The 13,636-nt window shown below is 33.5% G+C and overlaps 1 protein-coding gene across 1 annotated transcript in view; it reads left to right on the top strand.

The window, feature by feature from the left end:
- The first annotated feature begins 339 nt into the window (after positions 1 to 339).
- The window catches only part of LOC129216096 (uridine-cytidine kinase-like 1), a 107,571-nt gene continuing 94,274 nt past the window's right edge, over positions 340 to 13,636 (top strand). Inside the window, exon 1 of the mRNA XM_054850245.1 lies at positions 340 to 541. Coding sequence (XP_054706220.1) covers positions 468 to 541 — 74 coding nt within the window. The 5' untranslated portion in view covers positions 340 to 467. The remainder of the gene's footprint in view (positions 542 to 13,636) is intronic.

Genomic DNA, 13,636 nt, shown 5'->3' with positions numbered 1-13,636 from the left:
TTGTCTGTGACGTTCTAGCAATTTTCGAATCCATTTCAAGCGAAATCATTCGAATTGCATGAACTCTCATCCTTGTTTAAAAGTGTCCTCAATCAATGGAAGAGAGAAGAGAGAGAGGGAGAAAAAGAAAAGAGAAGTATCGCTCGCGCCATAAATGAGTTTCGTAATAAGCTGTTTTCACTTTCACCAAATGTCTGAAAGGGAAAAAAAGGAGAAAGAAAATGAGAGAAATGAAGTAAAAAAAAAAAAAAAAAAAAAAACAACGTTTGGCGCGAGTGGAGTTGTTTCAGAGCAGTGGTTGTTTTCTTTAGTTTGCTCATTTGAGGGTCAGTGCGCGCATTTGCCAGGTGGTTGCAGTTTTCGGTTTCATTATTTTCCAATCCGGGCGAAACAAGGCGATGACGCAAGCATAGTGGTAATAATAACATTTTAGATCGGCTGCGAAAAATAGTTTCGGTCACGATTGCATGCGTTTTAAAATGCTGATATGTACTGTTAGTCGTCACAAAGACAGTGGTAAAGAGGAGGCGCATGAAAACAAGTAAGTTTTTCAACTTTTTATCATTTACTTCAACATGAATATTAATTCTTCAAAAATGTTCAATTCCGCACTCGAAATTATTGATTATTTTAAAAATTATTAATCGATTCTAATCTGTCAAATTTAATGTGAGAAACTCAATTTTACGGTATGTAAAATTAATCATAAAAAAATATTCAGACTGCGTTCCAAGACCTCTCGCGTAAGTCGAAATTTCACGTTGTGGAAAAGAGTGTGTTACGAATTTTTTGCGAACATAACTAGTCATTTTAGGCATTTGTAAGCGCCTCTCAAACGTTTTTAAACCATTTCTTAGCTATATATTTCCATTTTTTACATAAAGTAGTGAATTTTTACTACATCAAAAAAAAATCTATATTATTATCATAAAATATTATTACAATGCACAAAATCAATGATCAATGGGAGAATAAAACAGTACAGTGTGCAGTAAAAAAATGTAGCAATGTAATAGTACTGCGCAGTGGGTACAGTAAAACAGAAATTATAGTTATAACTTAAAATATGAAAATTCATGCTGGACGATCAGTTGTTGTCAGTTTTCCCCTGACACCGCTTGCGCGTCAGGAAACTCGCCAGAAGAAGAGTAAGAACAAGAAACAGTGATGAATTAAACTTCCGCTTTCTGCCAAAATTATTGTGTCAAAAATTTTCGCGTTGTGGGCGAGGAATTCGCGTTAGCTCTAAAATTCGTTAGTCGTGAAAAACTTACGCATTTTACTTAAAACTTGAAAATTTCACTACGTTATGTATTGTTGGAACTCGTAATCACTTTTGTGCTGAAATGCAGGCATATCGCTGCGTGATTTTAAACAGTGAAAATAAACTCGCCTCTTATCTCTTGGCTTCATACCTGATTTTATGCCTTGGAAACTAACTTGACGATGCCTTCTGCCGCTTGGCTTGTGTGTGGACAGGAAAATGGAATAAACCTCCGTTTTTCCCACTTGGAACTCCAACGAACAACGTATTTCAGAGATCGTCTGAAGGGATGTTGAAGAGGAAACGGCAGGTAAACGGCAGTATCTGCAGAAATGAGTTTTCGAGATGTTTAAAGAAGGGTCATTCTTCAAAAAGTTTTCCTTTTCTGTCACACGCCTTTTGCAGTAAAAACGTCAAGGAACAATTCATTTAACAATGATTTTTAATTTCATCAAAAATACATCTATTTAAACCTGCCAACAATTAATAATAATTTTTATTTTAGTAAATTTTTGGTCCACAACATGTGAATTCTCACTTCCGTGGCAAGTCACACACCTTGTGTGACCGTTTATGTTGCTTAATAACTTGTTTAATTAAAAGTATATACTTATTTATTTATTATTCCTTTCACCAAGTGTCTCAAATACAAACTGCTTAAGTATATTTAATTTTTTAATATTGTGTTTTAGTTCGTTTTAGTAGAACAAGGAGTCATGTCCCACAATAAATTCTCAACTCCATTACCTAAACACAAAATGCCATTCCTCATTAATTTAATGACATCAAATTTTATTAAGGGAGCTCCCTTGTTTATTTTCAGCCATAGTGGAAGTTGTGGGATTTTTGTCAAAAAGCAAGAAGATGGATTTTGCTTTAAAAACGTAGTGTGTTTATTCTGACTTCTCACCTCCATGAACTTGAATTTCTGGGACGTAAATTAATGTAAAAAAAGAAGTGAACATTTTTTCATATGGTTAATATGTGCAGATTGTAGCAACGAAGAAAAAAAAATATTTCCCTGAAAAATGTATCTATTAGGCCTATATTAATGGGAAATTCCTCACTTCCGTAACCAGGGTTGTCAGATTTAAGAACAGTAAATACGGGACAGGCTTCTAAGAGTTAAAAGGGGGGGGGGGGTAATATTTTCGTGGTTAAGGGCAATTACTGGTTATGGTGTATTTTTAAGGGGTAATAAACAATCATGTTTCAATAGCTTTTGAAAGATTCCCCTCAGTATGTTTATTTGTGAGTACGCTTTTGGAGAAACTCTAACTCAAAGAATAAATCAAGCAATAGAACAAAGTTCAGTATACAGATCGCCGTTGATCGGAACAGGTGCTAATTAGTTTAGTCAAATTTTTCGTTTTACTTAATACTTTTACCTTAAAATACTGTCTCGTATTGTATAGCATTGTTATTAGCTAGAATACGGGACCTAAGCCGTCCCGTATGAAAGTTCCCCGGACGCAGGACAATTTTTCAAAATACGGGACTGTCCCTTGAAATTCGGGACGTCTGGCAACCCTGTCCGTAACAAACCTTATCGATGTCATTATTTCTGAGATGAAAATAAATGATGGAGGGGAAATACATCAACAACAGGCATTCTACTAAAATTATAAATTGCCAGTATATCCTCAAATTTACTAAATACTACTTTTTAACATACATTTCAAACTACTAATTAAGCCGTACTTTAATTAAGAGAGCTTAATATTATATTCCCACTAATCATAAAAATAGCTGATTGTTCGCACCAATTAACAAAATTACTACTTTGATATTAAATTAGCCTCGATTTTTACTTTCTTCTATATGTTATTGGATTGGTGCAAATTTTCGAATTTCGAATTTTGACGGATTCGAACGTTTTGAGGTGTGCTGAGTCCATTTCGACTATTTTTGGAAAATGTCTGTCTGTCTGTGTGTGTGTGTGTGTGTGTATGTGTGTCACGTCTGTGTGTGACCAGTTTTTTGTGGCCGCTCTACAACAAAAACTACCGCATGAAATTGAACGAAATTTAGTACACATATGTGCCCCTATGTGAACTTGTGCCCATTGGTTTTTGGCGCGAATTCCTCCAAGGGGGGTGGAGCAATGGGACGTTTTTTGAGTTACGCGTGCTTGCTATTCCTCAGGAAGTAACTGGCGGAATCAAACAAAATTTGGTCCATATGTTGCCCCTAACAGGCGCAGGTGCTGATTCAATTTTGGTGTCAATAGCTCAAACGGGGGTTGAGTTATAGAACGTTTTTTGTCGTCAATTGTGACTGCTGTATCTCAAGAAATAACGAACGGAATCAAACAAAAATTTTTTGACAAGTAGCCCTTAGTGGGTATAAGAGCTGATTTTATTTTGGTGTCAACAGCTAAAAAGGGGGTAGCGCAATCGCCCGTTCTTTTTTTCCATTGTGAGTGCCCTATCTCAAGAAGTAATGCTACGTTCTGGTTGAAATTTGGAATATATGTGAATCCATACGTAAACAGGCTTTGGTTCAATTTTGACTCCAATCGCTCCAAGAGGTGTTGATTTTTTTTTTTTTTTTTTGCGAATAAAAATAGTTTTATTAATGCAACAATAAGAAAGATAAATCGTAATAGATTGTCGTCTGCGTATTTCTCGTGATTTTAATTGTATGGAAATGATCGGAAATATTATCTCAATGATTTAAAATTTTTAACTGTTGCCATCTTATGTTTGTTAATAAATAAAATATTTGTAATTAATTCAAGTAAGGCTTTAACAGTAACTTTCAATTTTCGCTCTTTGTTTTGTTTTTACAATAATTCAGACATTCGGAACTCCAGCGCTCAAATACGCTACCTTGCGGTGATTTACAAAACTGCCGATGAAACTAAATCATTGCCACGTTGCGTTCCACGTGTGTTGTTGATGTAAACACAGGCAGTTTGTTCTGAGTATTTATTAACGCAATCGATGAGTCTTAGTTTGCTTTAAGCTACAGAAATTAATTCGTCCCTTAGTAGTATTCTCGAGCTTCTCAAAATAATGTTAGTTTTCCTTATTTCCTTCTAAAATATGAGTTGATTGAAAATGGTAAAAGCGAAAACTGGATTAACAAACTTGGATAACGTTATACAAGGTAAAATTTTTTATTGTTTTGTATGAATTTGTAAGAATATGAGTTTTTTTAATCTTAAATTAATTTAACTAACCATCTTTTACAGCAGTATTTAGTTGGAATGGACGGTATGCAAAATATTTTCTTGAATATATTATCGTAGAACAAAATGAAAAATGTTTCACCGAGAAAGAATTTACTTTATTCCTTTTATTCTCAGCTGAAAGGTTTCGCCAAATTTGTTTAGAGTTATAGTTTTAGTATTGTGCGAGCTAAGTATCCTTGGCGAGATTTCGCGTTTTTAGTTAAACCATTTTTAATTTTTATCATGAGTGGAATAAAATGATAGTAAGATTACAGAATTCGATAAGTAAAAAGAAATAATGGTCAATCAACTGAAAAGAAAACTACCACCATATATCCGTACGAATTCTGTAGATGATTTGCATAACTTGACATAATTAAATCGTAACTCAGAAATTAGAAAAATCGAAACAGAAAAATTTTAAATTAACCGATTCGGGAATTCGAGAGAAATAACTCAGCAACAAATGCAAAACAATAAGCGCTAGCCAAGCAAGGCAAAGAAGTATCATCTTCTTTCGATAATAATTTGTAATGTCATATTGAATTTTCTAGCATTAATTGTTGTTCTTGTCAGGCCACAATTATTATTTAGTTTTATAAAGAATTGATAAATATCGAATTCAACATCGTGGAAATAGCTGCTTAGAACTACGAACTACGTAGTTTGCATTAATCTTTGACGTTTAGTAATGCTTCTTGAATTCTCATTTCTTTCTACGTGGGCCAGAATATCCACAAGACTTTGAAAATTAATTTAAAAAGAATAAAGCGAAAAATATCATACAAACAAGCAAAAATCACAACACTTTTAGCATTTTCTTCGTTACCACATGCGTTTGTTTTAGTTTTTAAGTCGGCCATTAGACAGTGACTGCAGTGCCCCCTATAGTTCGTTGGAGTTGCGAATTGGGATGGTCGTCAAGTTTTTGCATGTGTAATTTTGTTTTTGTTAGGAATATTGCTTCCTCGTCAAGCATGGGGAGGATCAGAAAAAGGAAAAATATAGAAGAAAGTTTCGTGATGGCCACAACATACTAGTTAAATATGAAAAGCTTTTTCTTTTATTTTATTTCCGTGAGAAAGGCATTTATTTATTTTTTTTTATTTATGAGTAAAATAATTGGAACTTAGCTGGGCCATTGTTTATGGTTTCTTCTTGTAAGTTACACTTTCATGTAAGAATAGAAAAAAAAAGAAAACAAAAGGTTTCGAAACTGAAAAATATTTGCGTTCAAAAGTTACGTTTTCTGGAGAATGACCCAGAAATGTGGGGTGGATTATTTAATACTAACAACAGGAAAATGTTGGAATTAGACGTTTTATTCGAGTCATTTTTTCAGCGGAAACCAAATAAGCGAGCTTGTACAATAAAGGTAACGTACAATAGATGACCAAAAAAAAAAAAAAAAATTGCCCTTTACCTGCACATGGCAGTGTACAAATATGGTTCTAGGCAGGCTTTCATTGAAAAGATATTCCAAATCATGCTCTATAGCAGCACCTAAGAATGCTACTAGTACTATCTCTTGCCCCAAAACAGAAAACAGGTTCACTTACCATTTGTACTGGTTATCTGCAAATTTTTAATTTTGGCACTTGCATCCCTTTGCTTCTCACAGATGTCTTTATAGCTCTAAAAGCCAAAACATAATCTGTACATTTTGTAGTTTTAATAATGCATCGTTAACATGCTTTATAAATCATTTTGTAATTTTTTCCTCAATTATTAAAGCTAAATGCAGTTCGAATTTTTTGCATATTTCTAACGTGCCCTAACAACCGCAGATTTGTTCATAAGGGAAGGGGATCATTCTACAGCACCCCCCCCCCTAAAATGGTAGTCTGTACCCGTCCCTGTTTAAAATAAATATCAAATTAACCTGCGAATGCGTTCTACGTAAAACTTGCCCGAGACGCGTGTGTGCTCCATTTTCGTTGAAAATAAATTTTAACGTTGATTTTTAAAATTCATTTCTTTTCAATTAATTTATACATTTCATTCGTATCTGCAAGTGATTTTCCACTTTTTGAGTCTCTGGTTCTTTACGCTTATATTCCTCTTACACGTTCGATTTAGTTTTTTGCTACGAACACTGATCTTAGAAGTTAGCAAAAAACATCGCCCTTGTTTACACCGGCATTCTTCAAGTTTACCATACTTTTATAGGTGAAGAAATGTCTAAAAAGGCTCTTCATTTAAGAAGTTTTGCTTTTAATGCGAGTACCACGCACCCATTAATTTCAGTTACAATAAAACATCAGTTATTTAATAGACGTAAAATGTGGAGTTCACAAAAGATGTTATATCACGCTTAACACGATAATGGGGTCGTTTCCAAAGTTTTATAAGTATTTTTTTCTGAAAGAGCATGCTTAAAAACATAGGATCTGACCATTTTTTAAATAATTTATTTAAGTTTAATATTTTTTAAAAATTACCTAAATCGGTGAGCTTTCATTGTTTATGCTTCTGTCGTGTGACACCACAAATGATAAAATGCCATTCAGTGTTGCCATTCACAGAGCAAAATATTTAATTCGCATCTTTACTCACATGTATTGGCAACGATGTGGTGGATAGCAAGCGTAGAGCGCAATATTTAATTCGCTTCTTGATTATCATATATCGTGGAAACGCTGTAGAAAGATGCGCCACAAATAACATCATTTGTGACGTCATAAAGACCACGCCTTGTTTTTGAAATCGAACAGTTAAAAAAATTAATTAAAAAATAACTGTTGAGAAAATGAAAGTATTTTCTGGGTCCATGTTATTTTTTTTACCCATTCTATCAATTTCAGTGAATAGAAGTAGTACTTTTGACTGAAGGAGACAACACCATTATCTCCCAATGTTTCCATCAGTTTCTGGGCAAATTTATAAAAAATGTATAAAAATAGGAGTATATTTAAAAAGTTAAAATCTCTTAGTCTTTTAATTATGTGGTTTTACTTCTACTTTTTCGCACTTTAGAATTTCATGATAGCTTGGAATTTGCAAACAATAGCTCGTGCTGCACATCTCTTTGTTTGAATGTTCGTTGCTAAGCTACGCAAATATAAATCATTCCCCAAAAGTATGAAACGACGAATTTTTTGAAAATTGTTTTCATTCGAAACGACTACTTTTTTTAAAAACTTCGTTATGTTCAAAATGAAAAAAAAAGGTTGTTCCGACAATGTTTAGGTTTTAATATTTTTAAGAATGCACATTACTCAAACGGAGATTTCTCTTCCGAAAATGTGTTTCAAGTCAAACTAAATATGCATTGATTATTCATATATTTAATCAGTATTAGATTTTTGATGAGGTCATATTTTTTCAATCAGTTAGAAGTACATCTTGACATCATGGGCACCCATATAGGGGGGTAAGTGGGGACTCAATCCCCCCCGTCCTTGCCTTAGAAATTAGAACTTTCTTGCTTTTAGTACTTTTTCTTTGCAAAAATGTAAAAACATTTCATCTCCAGCCATTAATGAATAAGTTATTAAAAATGTCAAATTATAATAACTCTAATCTGTACTGAAATCAGTTTCCTTGGGGAAAATATCCTGCTAAACCATGGGGAAAATCCCTGATGGGCAAACTCATGAAGCCCTCCCCCCCTCTTAAAATTTTGTATATGGCCGCCCATGCTTGACCTGTGTGATCAAAGTTTGATCGAGCCATAGTGGCCTAGCGTTCATGCGATTCCTTCCCTCCGCATCACCAACAAAATATTTTGAGTAGTTCTGTTGTAGTATGCATTATATCAACTACGCTAATGCTACTCATCTTTGTTTTTTTCAGTATGTAGTTTAGTTGTATTCCTACTTCTGTTACCAAACAGAAATATCTATAGTAGCTTTCTCTTCAAATGTTAAAATTGAAAATTGAGGTATTGGTATGAATGCAAGTATAATAGTGCTAAATTATTTTTTAAACATTCTTACATAAATGCAATTCTTGCTCCATTTGAACTAACTACAAAGTAATATTTATGTAATACGATAAAATAATTCATTTTGAAAATATACTGAGCGTTACCTATTAAAACCCAAAGTAATAGAGAAATTAAAGAACAAAGAAAAAAATTTAACAGTTGTTTTAGTTTTGGTACTTTTATGTTTAAAGCTTAATAAGTGAAAATTCCATTACATATAATGTAACTTTGATAACAAATATGAACTCTGGCCCTGGGCCTAGTTATTGACTTATGCATTAGTCAGGACCTGTGCAGCGGGATCATGAAATTAAATTTTTGGGAGGGGGATGGGTAATTTGTCGAATGAGTCAGAACTTTGTTGAAAGATGAAATATAAGCATACACAATACACATACCGATATCTGCATCTGATGACAAGAGACATGCAGCATCAGTATTAAAAAATGTAGAAATATGAAGGGAAAAATACGGCAAATTTGGAGACAACATGACAAATTGTGATTTTGCAATGCCATCTCCGAATTTGCCTAACCGTCTGAAAAAATATGTGGTCACAGTGACCTCTCAGGACCTCCCATCGGGCGCCCTTCCTTGTACCTGTTTGTGATGTAACGGAAAGCGCACCGCTCAATGAAATTATATTGTAGCAAATATTTGGAAAATGAAATTGGCGTTCGGGAAGTGTCAATTTTATCAGCAAACCGTTCAAGAGAAGAACCAGACAGAGGTTAAAAAGTTGACTGATTCTCATCCATCAAAGTATTTTTTAATGCTTTATGGTTTAATTAAAAAATACCTGAAACTGTCGACGAACAATTTTTATTGCAAACTATTCATTGTTATAGTAGTCCTGCAAATATTTGGCATTTGGAAATATTTGATAATTTTCTGGGGGTTTTTTTCGACGATAACATGCATAAAAATGACGGTTTTTAAAAATTTAGTCTAGCAGCCTACTGACAGGGCTTGATTACCGCACAGGCCAACTAGGCCTAGGCCTGGGGCCCCATCTTCCTGAGGGACTCCAAATTTCTGAAAGAATCATGCATTGCATTGCAACTACATAAAAAATATCTGTATTTTTAAAATAATAAAAAAAATATGACTTTATTAATCGGAAAAAACTTCCTTAAAGGGGAATTTTTAGTCCTTCTGTCAGTAACGAATTTACTTTGTCACAATTATGAGGGTGTCCCAAAGGGAATTCATAAATGTACATGATAAATGAGTTATATATTATAGCCCAATAAATTTAGGCCAAAAATAGGGTCGATGGGCCACAAATTTATAATTAGCTGATTTTTTCAGGATTAGTTACTGAACACGTGTAGAACAAATCCTGAAAAGTCCCCTAAGTTCCTCTGTGAGCTTCTATCACTATACTTCTATCCAAAATGGCGGATCAAAGATGGCCGCTTAGTACTTTTTGTTTTCCTTATAACTCGGTCAAAAATGAAAAATTTTCAGTTCTAAAAAAAAACTGTAGGCTCTAGAAGTAATATTATTTCGATACATAGCTTAAAATAACCAATAAAAAATGTCTAACATTTGTGTTGACACCAAAAACTGAAATTTCTGTGTTCTATGTAACATGCAGCAGAACACATAAGCTACTAAAATAAATAAGTTTTTACATTTTTGGGGGTATTTTTTTAAAAATATTTTCTTTCATACATTAGTCAAAAGTTGTTATTTTTCACTTTTAAAAAAATGCTATGTATGTTTGAATTGGTGCTTGTGTTTTACCGATATTTCCCCATAAAAAAATATGAACATATATGATCTGCAAATTGTGGTTTTTGTCTGAAATGCAAAATTTTCGGTGTGAAATTTCAATGCTGAGCTGTTTAGCTGTTTGAAACTAACATAAATCGTAAAGTGGCTCTAAATTCTTTTTGTAATAATAAATGAATTTAAAAAAAATATTAAAAAAAAAAAAAACACTCTCTGTAACGATAGAAATTCGACAAAAATCGTTCAAAACTTTTTTTCTTTTTAATAAAAAGATCTTTGTTACCTCAAAATTGTTTTTTTTTGTACATTTTAGGTTGCAAATAGTTATTTAAGAATGATTTTTTTAAAATTATGTTTCCATAACTATGTGACAATGGAAAAAATGTTGCCGCATTGCCTTCAACTTTAGGAAGTTCTTTTCGGGAAGTTAAACTTCAGAAGAAAAAAGGGGTTATTATTAAGAAATGAGCGTTCTGTTCAATATTCCACAGTTTTTGACCAGGATGCGGCTGTTTTCAAATCAAACGATAATTTACTAGATATCTCAAATATGAATTACCTCAACTACCCTCGCTTTTTGGTTGGGTTTATCTGCGAAAGGATAATTGAATTAGTAGAGCCTTTTGTTAAACCACCCACCATGAATCTCTTAATCTATTAAAGATGAAGGATTTCTTATGCACGCATTGGCATTGGACGATTCAGACATATAATAGAAAAACATATTCCTCAAAAACTTCAGGTGTCATCAGAAAAAACTTCTTTTTATATGAAGCAGTGGTTTTTAATGGATACTCTGATACATTACCAACTAACATTGGTAAGAAACAAATAAGAGTGATGTCGAAAGTGTCTGAGACTGCTGCTTTTTCAAGAAAATGTAGTGGGAACGACTTTACAGACTAACTTTTTGCTGAATTCTGAGAACAAATCAAGATTAATTCAAATTACGATGAAATACTTTCGATTAGGAGGGATAACTGCTGTACAAGTGGATAGGAGAGCCAATGTATTAATTTGCTTGATTGCAAATTAAACACGCCAGAACAGCTCCAGAACAGTCGCGGTAATTGGTACTAATACAGATCTGCTCTCGATTCTAAGTGAAAGAGGTATGTCTGGAACATCACTGTATTTTTTACCCCTAAATCAATTTTACTCAAAGAAAAATAATTCAATATATTAAAAGTACAAGAAGCCTTGGGTCCCTTGAAGGATCCTCTTCTTTTGCTCCACGCAGCCACAGGATGTGACTCCGACTCCACGTCAGCTATATTCAGAAAGGGTGCTTTCTGAGCTTTCAAGTTGCTAAAGGAAAATCTCAAACTGCTTTCTCTGATCTCACAGCTCAGTAGTTTTCAGCTTGATCCTTCCAGAAAAGGTCACCCAGATTGTAGAAGTGTTGCTGAAACATCTTTTTGGTGGGAGTAACAGTTAATTCTCTAGACATCTTACGATACAATCTCTATAATAATTAAGTAACCAAAACTCCTTCTTCAAAATTTAAAGCTTGACAACTCTTCCACCCGCAAGTGCAGTTGCTTCACACAGCATTAATTTTATGATTATTATCCAAAATTACAACAGTAGCTTAAGAAAAATACGAATCCAACTAAATGGGGATGTGTTATGAAAGAAGGTGGACTGTTCACAGTGCTTTTATCATTTCCCGAAGCTTCCGAAGGAATTCCGCATTTAATGTTTTGTGACTACAAATTAACAGTAATTATGTGAGACCAAGATGCCAAGGAAAACGCAGACCTTTAATGTTCCAAGTTTTGCATGCATTGTTTAGTGAAACATGTAAAAATTCAACTTCTGTGTGCAGTTTCGAAGATGAGGAGGATGATATTGATGTTGATGCCTTTTTTTTTTCTCTGGATATTTTACTGACATTACCATCTTCTTTTTATATAATTTACATGCCTTTCAAAAAGATATTATATGTCAGTTTTTAAAGTAATAAATAAATGATATTCTGCATTTTTTTTTTTGAAAATTCATTATAAGGTCACTATTTTTCTTCACTTATTCTCATTCTAAAGCTAAAAAAGCAAGATTTCTTTCAGAAACGGAATAAAAGGTACTTGATTATTCAATTAATGGAATATATCAATCATTTTGTAGTTCATATTTTAAAAAGAATGCCATAAAAAAATTCCTTATTTTAGTAGCTTTTTCGTTCTGCTGCAAATTACGTAGAAAATAGAAAGTTTAGCTTTTGATGTCAAAACAATTGTCTGAACATTTTTATTGGTTATTTTACAGTATGTATCGAAACAGTAATACTTTTAGAGCATACAGATTTTTTTAGAATTGAAAAATCTTTATTTTTGACCGAGTTATAAGAAAAACAAAAAGTACTAGGCGGGCATCTTTGATCCGCCATTTCGGATGGTAGCTCACATGGGATCTTAGGGGACTTTTTAGGATTTACTCTACATGCTATTAGGAACTAATTCTGAAAATATTTCTTAATTATAAGTTTGTGGCCAAAAAAGTCCTAAATTTACTGTGCTAATACAGTAAACTCCCGATTATCCGCGAAATTGGGTGGCACAAGTGCCGCGGTTAATAAAAATCGCGGATAACCGCAAAAAGACTAAAATGGGGGACAAATCAGGTAAAAATTGTCCTATCTCCAAATTTTAACTGTATTGATGCATAACACTTTCTGCAAACAGTGAAAATATATATCAAGTACAGTACAAATGTTTTGTATTTTTGCACAACTGAACTTAACTTCAATAACAAACAAGTGTATGTACGATGAAGAACGCACAATAATAATAATAATAATAATAATAATAAAATTAAATTAAATCAATCAATCAAGCAAAAACAACCGAGTGTAAATTTAATTTTTCCAAAAAAAAAAAAAAAAACAGCCACTGGTATTCGCTTTAATTCTGCGAAAATACATGTTCGTGATTGTTGATTGATTCGCGGATAATCCGCCCCGCGGATAAACCGCTCGCGGATAATCGGGAGTCTACTGTAGTTCTGAGATTAAACAAATAAGCTCCCAAAAGTGCATTCTGAGGTGCCCTAAACCTGTAAATCAACCATTGCATAGTCTTCTGGGGGCCTCCAAATTAATGTGGACCTAGAGCCTCACTTTTAATTAGTCGGGAACTGCCTACTGATGGTTACCAATTCTTTTATAAAGTTTGAAAGAAAAGTTTCATTTTCTACGCTGGAGTGGAAATAAAGTGAATGACAAAGCAACAGCGACTACCTCTCAATTGGTGGATTGTAAGGTGGTGGGTCATTGGTGGATTGACCCACCAATGACCCACTTGGGTCATTGGTGGTCTGTAATTGGACAGATTGGTGGATTGTAAGCGTGTTTCGAATCATGACGTGATTGTTTAAATGATTACTTGTGAAGGAACAGGAGTGAGAGAGTGAGAGAGAGATGTTGATTTCACAAAGTAGTATTTCATATCACGTTTGATGACACGTACTTGAATATTTTACGGCTTCGGATTTGACTTGCGTCAAAGTTTGATAATCGTTAATTACTAATGTA

This window comes from Uloborus diversus, chromosome 2 (genome assembly GCF_026930045.1).
Source record: "Uloborus diversus isolate 005 chromosome 2, Udiv.v.3.1, whole genome shotgun sequence".
In the NCBI taxonomy this organism is placed as follows: domain Eukaryota; kingdom Metazoa; phylum Arthropoda; class Arachnida; order Araneae; family Uloboridae; genus Uloborus; species Uloborus diversus.
Note: the sequence above shows the minus strand (reverse complement) of the source record. Positions and strands in the feature narration are given on the sequence as shown.